Source organism: Tupaia chinensis, unplaced genomic scaffold (assembly GCF_000334495.1).
Source record: "Tupaia chinensis unplaced genomic scaffold, TupChi_1.0 Scaffold142716_1, whole genome shotgun sequence".
NCBI lineage: Eukaryota > Metazoa > Chordata > Mammalia > Scandentia > Tupaiidae > Tupaia > Tupaia belangeri.
The window spans coordinates 2600190-2609084 of record NW_006202562.1 but is presented as its reverse complement, the minus strand read 5'-3'; the positions used below and the strand labels follow the sequence as shown (position 1 = coordinate 2609084).

General features: G+C 47.1%; 1 protein-coding gene across 1 annotated transcript in view; it reads right to left on the bottom strand.

Moving 5' to 3' along the window:
* The window catches only part of THBD (thrombomodulin), a 4645-nt gene extending 3016 nt beyond the window's left edge, over nt 1–1629 (bottom strand). The window contains exon 1 of the mRNA XM_006163659.3: nt 4–1629. Within this exon, the coding sequence (XP_006163721.1) occupies nt 4–453 (450 nt within the window). The 5' untranslated portion in view covers nt 454–1629. The remainder of the gene's footprint in view (nt 1–3) is intronic.
* Nucleotides 1630–8895: the final 7266 nt, after the last annotated feature.

The following is an 8895-nucleotide window of genomic DNA, read 5'->3' as shown; positions in this document are numbered from 1 at the left end:
AGCCGGCTCGCCCGGCGCAGGGTCTCCGGTCACTGAGACCTCCACGCAGAGAGGGCCGCAGAACGGCGCAGAGCCGCGGTCCGGCTGCGCCCACCTGCTGTAGCTGGTGCTGTTGTCGCCCGTAACCCACTGGAAGCCGCGCAAGGATCCGAGGTGCCTGGGGTCACTGCAGCCGGGTGGGAGCAGCAGGCCAATCCAGAGACGAGCACCGTCGCCACTGTCGCCACTCAGCAGCAAGGAGATGACATCGGCGGCCACCGAGGAACGCACGGTCATCAGATGGCCCCCCAGGCTCTCGCAGGTCTGGCTGGCAGCGAGGAAGTTCGCAGGGCCCCGGAAAAGCGCGAAGCAGTCGTGCTCCACGCACTGGCTACCGCCGGGTTGCAGTTGTGCGGGCGTGGGGAGCCCCAGGCCAGCCGGGGCCAGCACGCCGAGGATCAAGACTCCGAGCATGCTGCCCAGGTGTGCCGCGTGCTAAGGAAGGCACCCGCGCCGCGACTGGGCTGGGCCAGCGCCTGGGCGGAGGGGCTGCAGGAGCCGCCGGTGACACCCGCTCGGGTCTGTCCCAGCCCAGACGCTTCTGGTGGAGGCGCGCAGCCCGGGCGAGGCAGCCTCCCACATGCTGATCGCCCGGCCGGCCGGAGTTTATAAGTGCGTGGCCCTCCCTCCCTGGACGTTCGGGAAAAGGAAGGAAGTGCCTGGTGGGAAGGGCTGATGCTGCATTCTCGGATTACTGGGTTCTCCGAATGCGCGCTCCCGCCTGGGATCACCTCGCGGGGATGAGTAAGCCTGGCCTGGGCGCTGGGAGGTCCCGGGCGGGCTGGCAGGCGCTATGGAAGGACAGCACCGCTTTCACAAGGCGACAGTCCCCGCCCCCGCCATTCTGCTCCGCGCTTGTAACCCCTCCTTCACCTCCTGGCCCTCATGTTCTATTCGTAAATATTACCACGGATTTCAAGGAAAGCCTGGATTGTGGGATGGGGGGTCAGGAAACCAGGAAGAAGAGGGCTTTGAACTGGAGCAGTGGGGAGAGCTTAGGACTCTGAGGGGAAGATGAGCAGCATGAAGAGGACTTGGGAGGGCTGCCTGAGTCACGGATGTCCACCAAGACGGTGGCAGGGAGAGAGAGCGGGAGCGCGCCTGGCCGGGCTCCGGGCTCCAGAGACAGTACGGGTGGGTGTGGCTGGGACGGCTCCTGGGGAAGCAGGGCGGGCAGGCCTGAAGTCAGCCCTCCCTTGCCCTTGGCCAGGTGGGCTAAGGACCCGCGCGTCCCTGGGCATTCGCTGCCAAGTCCGGCCCCCAGATAGTCCACGGGAAAGTTGGGGGGCCCTGCCGGGGCATCAAGGGGCTGTTGCACTCAGAGGTGGAGGCAGACGAATCCCTGTCCAGCATTACAGGGACAGGCATGTGGGGGATCCTTGGTCTGGTCTGTTCCCTCCAGTTTCTCAGAGGGGAGTCCATCTCGCACCTCCAAAGGGAGGTCGTGGGGAGCCCCTGCGGGGGCGCTGCAGGCTCCAAGTGGAATCCACCCGGACCCCTTAAGGAACTTTGCGTGTCGCTGAGAGGCCAGATTGGTTCCCAGGTACATATAAATGTCCCTTGTTCAGCGCTGGACCCTGACGAGGGGCCGTTCCGTGGGTGGGCCGGCTGGGAAGGGCTGGGAGGAGGAGCCGGGGAGCTGTCACTTTCGACCTTATTCACTTAAGAACGCGAAAGGGTTGGGTCCAGGACCCAACCGAAAGTGGCAAGCTTTTTCTTAAGCATCCTGTCCGCTTACGGTTCCTCCCCGCCAATTACCAGAGGGCGGCACTGTTGAACTCCAAACGAAACCCAAGAAGTTGGAGATCCCCAAACATCTGGCTAAAAAGGGTTAAGAGTGTGGGGACCGCAGAGGCCTCACCAAAGCGCAGGAAACTCTGCTCCAAGGGAGCTCCGTGTGGGTTCCATGCCTTACAGGTCTCGCTTCGCTGGTCCAGCTAGGAACAGAAGAGTGTCCTCCTCATGTGCTAAAGACTTCCCGGGGTGGGACTGATTGTACTGACAGGCAGAGGGGTGGGAGGAGGGCAAGAGAGGGAGGTAAGATGGCCCCTGCCTACACTCTCGAGTGCTGGGGACTGAGAGTTGGAGCTGATACCAGAACATCTGGCCTCTGCAGAGCACTGTCCTGTCCTAAAGAAGCCATCCCAGCTCAAAGGCAAAGATGAGGCGGTCTGAAGCTCTGGAATGTGCAACCGCACCTCCCCTGGCATGAGGAAGGGAGGACGACTCAGTGGGAAATCGGCTGTCCTTGTGGGCCCAGGGCAGGAGCAGGCTGCCCTGGCTGACTCAGCGGCTTCAGATATGGGCTAGAACCCCAGTGTGGTACTGCAGAAAGGTCTCAGAAAGTGGGAAAATTTTTCTGAGTCGATAAGAGGACATTGGGGACAGGACCAGTGACATAATCTGCAGAGCCCAAAGCAAAGTGATAAGGTGAGGGTGTCTTGTCCAAAAATTGAGACTGGCATCAAAGCATTAAATGAGGAGTGGGGCCCTAGAGCAGGGACCATCTGAGCCTGCCAACCCTAAAAGGAGCTGAGAGATACTTAACGATCAGGTCTAACACCCCACCCCCAGGGGGCGGGGGGCAGATTCAGTTCTTGAGCTTTGAGCCATGGTTGGCCACGTGAGATCCAACTTCCTTAATGTCGAGGCTATGGGTCTGGCTTCTTAGATGGGAGTTTCTGTTGTCTAGGGTGGACACTGGACCAGCTACCTGGAACAGACTCCGGCCACTTGTACTGAAAGCCAGCACTTATGAATGCTGTTAAGACAGAGATGTAAAGGAGTCCAGAGGCAGAAGGGGTCCCCGAGGGCATTGTGCTGATCCCCCACATACTTTAGCCATATTTAAAAGCTATAATAATACTAAAATGCAGATATAAAAATGAAGTCTCTGTGGCCATGCAGCAATATATAAGTCCAGGGGTCAAAAATAAATGCCTTCAAGTAAATGTTATTCAATAAACCACAGTATGTCAGTACTGCAAAACAAAATTTTTTTTTGCTAAATATTGGCTTTCATCCAGGCTTTCTTCAAGAAAGAGGGCACAAATGAATAATTACTTATTGGTCCATTCTTTCTCAAAGAAGATATGTTGCTTCTAGGGAAAAACAAAAACAAAAACAAAAACAAAACCTCACAGGTACCACACTTAAACTGCCAAAACCTTGGAAACTTTTACTCTGTATCAGTAACAAAACAAGAAGGTCTGCTCTTGCCCACTTTGTATTCCACATTGTACTGGGTTCTAGCCAAGGCAGTTTGGCATGAAGATGGAAAAAGACCCCCAAGTTGAAAAGAAAGAAAGAAAGCCATCTCTAATTGTAGATGACATTATCTTGTTCGTATGTCGAAAAATCTAAGGAAAACCTCTGAACACTGTCAGAGCTAATAAAAAGGTTTAGCAGTTGTGGGAAATAAGATCAATATGCAAAAATCAATTATATTTCTGTTTAGTCACAAGGAACAAACTGAAAATTAACTTAAGAAAATAATTCTATTTATAATAGCATCAAAAAGAATAAAATGCTTAGAGGCAAGTTTAACAAGCAGGTGTAAAATGTGTACTCGGAAAACTACAAAGTATTGTTGAAAGGAATTTTTAAAGACTTAATTAAATGGAAAGACATCCTATGTTCATGGATCAAAAGGCTTAATACGTTTAAGGTAACAATACTTTCAAAATTGATGTACATATTCAGGGAAATCCTTATCAAAATCCCAGTCTATTTCTTTGCAGATCTTTTCCATATTGATACAATTCACATGGAAGTTCACAAGATTCCAAATTTCCAAAACAATCTTGGGAAAAAAGAAAAAAGAACAAGCTAGGAAGACACATGCATCCCTATTTGGAAGTTTACTGTGACTATACAGAAATCAGAACAATAAAGCAATAGAATAAAGACAGACATAGATCCATAAAATAGAGTTGAGAACCTAAAAATAACCTTCACATTTATTTCTGAAAGAGGCCAAGATTATGGAAGGAATCATTTATTTTATAAAATAATTGTAGGACAACTGACTGTCTACATAAAGTAGAGTTGAACCCCTACCTTGCACCATATACAAATGAATTCAAAGTGGTAAAAAAAACAGAAATGTGATAGTTAAAATTAGAAAATCTTATGAGAAAACATAGGTATAAATCTTTGCGACCTTGAATTAAGCAATGGTTTCTTAGATATGACACCAAAAACACAAGCAATGAAAGAAAACCCAAGATAAATTGAATGTCATTAAAATGAAAAACGTTTATGCTTTTGAGAAAGTGAAGAGACAACCCACAGAATGGGAGAATGGAAAAGATACTTACAAATCATGTACCTGATATGACATTTATTTCTAGAATATATCAAGAAGGCAATATGTAAAATTTTTAAAGAATTATTGATTTAATTTTATTTTTTATTATCATTATTATTTGAATTTGTCATAGAGCACATGCACTTACCAGAGAGAAACATAGAAGAAGAGAGAGAGAGGAGAGAAAGCAAACCACCCGGTGTGGAACTCGAACTGTGGTCAGCCATGTGGGAGTCCAGCATCCCAACCACCACACCACTGGCCTCACAAGGCAATATTTAAAAGACAACTAGCTCAGTTAAAATATGGGGAAAGGATCTAAACAGACATTCTTTTTTTTTTTTGGAGAGGTTTTTTTTTTTTTTTTTTTTTTTGTTTGCTATAGGGCACGTGCGCTTGCCAGACAGACAGAAAGAGACATAGAGACAGAAAGCGAGAAATCACCCCCCAGGGGGGCTGGTCACACCGCAATCCCTTCTCCTCCATTCTCCTCTCGCGATCTTGGGCACGCATGCACGCACACGCGCCCAGCATGAGTTTTAAGCCACCGGGTGCGGGACGCGAACTGTGGTGGACTACGTGGGAGTCCAGTGATATAGCCATTACACTAACTGCTGGTTCCCTGAACAGACATTCTTTAAAGAAGGTATACAACCCGGCCTCTGTGGTGTAGTGGTAGCATACTGTACTGATGATCTAGAAGCCACATACAGACTGTGACTTGAGTTCCTGGCCCAGTCCAGTCACTCTGAAAACATGCATGCACGTATATGTCTTGAATCCTGACAGCCTGGAGGCCTGGGGAAAGGGGATTATAACATAACTGAGCCCAATGAAGGACTCTCTCTCTCTCTTTCTCTTTCTCTCAGAAAGTAACTAAATAAGCTTAAAAACAAAGAACCATTAACTTAAAAGAACACTGAACTACCTCAGTTAAATTTAATAGAAATCTCTAGAATGATCTTTGTCAAGATGCGTTTATGCCACATTAAACTTTACCTTTATAGTTTGTGTAATACTTGTTCACAGAAGATTACTTTTTATTGAAACCACAATGCACATTTGAAAGGAATGCTCTTATACTTAGCTATGCTGTCCTTGAAGACAGTCCTCACAAGGAAGCCAAGAAATCCAAGCGTTATTTGAAAAACGTCAAATATGCTTTGACTTCCGGCACACATTTCCTGTGGGACACGTCTGCACCCCAAAAGGTTTACCGTGAAGCCTCTGTAGGCAACAGGACTAACTTAGCCAGGAGAATAAGAAGAAGAACTACACACAGGGACTTCAAAAGTCTGTGGAAAATGGAATTAAAGTATGAGTTTATCCCCCCCCATTTGACATTCTGCATAATTTCTTTATATGCATGTTTATGAGCTTTTTGAAGAATCTCTCTATCTACCTATCCATCTATACACACGTATTTATGTATGCCATGACAGAGAGGAAGGGATGCGGGAGAGAGATGGTCATCTCCTGCAAGGATCTCACACCACAATCCATGCTCAACCCCAGCTCGCCTGGATTATGGGCACAAGGGAGAACCCCATATATACAGGGAACACAGGGAAGACCTGGCGTGCAAATGGGATCTTCCCGCATGGGTGCAGCATCACAGAGCATTATGCGATTGACGTACCACCAGCTGGCCCTCACGTTATTTACTCATTGTGGTTTGGACCATGGTTTGCCTCCAAAGTTTCATGTTTTGGAGTCGGTGCTGGAAGCTGGTGAGGCCTGGTGGGTAGTGATTGGTCATGGTGACTGCATTATGGAGGTGGCAATCTCACAAGTAGGTTAATGATGTCTCTTGAGACCCAGTGAGTTTAGCTTTCATGAGAAGGTCTCTAGGCTTCTCTTGGTCATGCTGCAGGCCTAGATCATTGGACTTCCCAGCCACCACAATCATGAGTTTGTAAAAAAAAAAACCTTTTTCTTCATTATAAAGTCACTGAGGCACAAGTATTTCTGTTAGTAATGCAAAAATGGACTAAGGGAATATTTCAATGTAATCAACAAAAGTTTATTTTGATATATACTTTAAATGTATTAAATGTGAGAAATATATACACACATAGAGAATATATATGCTTCTTTATATACGCCTATTTTTGCTTCTAATTTTTTATAAATATGTGTAATTGTCTCTGGGTAGGAGCAGAACCAATAATTTTTACTTTCTTCTATATATTCTGTATTTTCTACAACAAGCAATGCATTTCTTTTTTTTTTTACCTTTTCTTAAGAATTATTTTATTTAACTTTATTTATTTAGTTAGTTATTTGTTTTAATTTGACCTAAGTGAGAAAGATACAGAGAGAGAGAGGGAAAACGAGAAAGCAATACACTGGGTCCGGGACTCGAACCTCAATCAGCCATGTGGGAGTCCAGCACCCTTAATCACCATGCCACCTGCTGACTCCCCCAGCATTATGTATTTCATAATAAGTAAAAGACTTCAATACCCATAAAGAATATAAAATTACTTTTTGGCAATGTAAAGCTAGAGAGTTCAAAGTAATTTGGTTAGTAATCAACAATCTAATTTTGCAGTCTCATGCAAAACAGAAACTATTTTTGACTCACTCTCAGCTTGATGCTTTTTCTTCTTTTTTTCTTTTTTTGGAGAGGGTTTTGCTATAGGGCATGTGCACTCGCCAGAACGACCAAGAGAGACAGAGCGACAGAAAGCAAGAAATCACCCCCCAGGGGGTATGGCCACGCCACAATCCCTTCTCCTCCATTCTCCTCTCGGGATCTTGGGCACACATGCACACGTGCCCAGCATGAGTTTAAGCCACCGGGTCTGGTACTTGAATTGCGGTCGGCTACATGGGAGTTCAACGACATAGGCATTACGCTAACTGCTGATCCCGATGCTTTTTCTTCTCATTGCCAGTGAGTGCAGGTACTCACCAGAGAAAGAAAGCAGCACTCCCCAACAGGGCATGGTTATGCTGCCACCCTTTTCCCTCCATTTCTCCATCCTGTTGGAATTTGGGGCACACACAAACACATACTTGTTTGTTTCTTAAAGCTACCAGGGCAGGGATTTGAACTGCACTACCCTTGTGGTTAGGCTTCCGGTGCATAGCTTTAATTGTTGTACTATGGGTCGGCTCAGCTGGCTGTCTTTCAAGCGTTTGATAGAAGTACTTTGATCAGCTTCCTAGGGAGTAGCTGCTGTGAATTTAGGCAGGTCTGGGTCTGTGCTCACAAGCTCAGTGAATGTGCTTCCCCTAACACACATTTTATGGGTGAACGATTTTTATCACAGGGACTCAACCAGCCCATGTCCAATTCAACTCTATGCCATTTCCAACACACTATGTACTTGCTAAATCTTGTGGCTTATTCACATACTCTAATTCCACCTTTCTGCAAACTTGTCAAATACAACTGGTTATCTAGAGCCATGGAACAAATTTCCCCAAAACTTAGTGATGGGAACAATTAATATTTAAAACCTCATTATCTGGCCAAATCATTATCTTTTTTTAAAAAATAATTATTTCTTTTCTTTTCTTTATTATTATTCAATTTAACCAGAGAGAGAGACATAAAGGGAGAATGAGAAAGCAAGCCACCAGGTCTGGGACTCAAACCATGGTCAGCTGTGTGGGAGTCTAGTGCCTTAACCACCTTGCCACTTGCCGACCTCCCCAAATCATTATTAAATAAACTTAAACCAAGTTCTTTTAGCCATTCATAGATGCCAGTACAGGCAAATAAATTAGTTTGATCAACATCTGGTCCAATCAGGACCGAAAGCCACAGACTACCCACTGCAGACTCTTGGTAGCCAAGGACAGGCTCACAGGGTGGTTTGACAGCTCTGGGGGAATTGTCTGGAGATAGCTTCAACATGGGCAGAAAAGCCCTCTATGAGTAAAGATGTCACAGAGGAAAGTTGCAGGGGAGAAGGCTTTGTTCCGGGTTGCACGTGGCCAGCACTGAGTCTGTCACTCAGACAATCCCACTTTCACCGAGGGCCTGTGGCTCTTTCAAGCTCTGTGGGAAGTAGCAGGGAGTGGCTTCCCACTGGGAGAGTTTCGGGAGCCATCACTTCACCCAGAACCAGCCTACCCAATATGGATATACACCTAGCTCTTCAGAAATGTCTCAGAGGAGTAATTCTAAAGCCAGAGTCCAGGGAGGCACTAGCAAAGGCCCCTCCTGGGATTTATTCTCCTTTGGAAGGGAGTTGGGAGACCTGCAGCAAGACCCAGCCTTCCGGAGTTCCTCCGAGGGCCCTCCAGGAAAGAGGATCAACAGTGCCTGTCATTATCTGCATTGCACAGACTACGGGAAGGCCGCTTCCTCCTTGGAGCTGGAAGTCTCCTTATGTTCTGATGAACCAGCTGGCCACTGAAGAACCGTGGCGCCAACAGCTGCAAGGATCACTTTGGCAGTGAGACCCGTGGTGCAAGTGTAAAACTCCCCCGGCTCTACAACCTGCAGGACGGACGCAAACAGCTGGTGACGAGCGAGCTCCACATACGAACCATGCGGCAGAGGCCCCTCACGACTCTGTTTCCTAATGGTA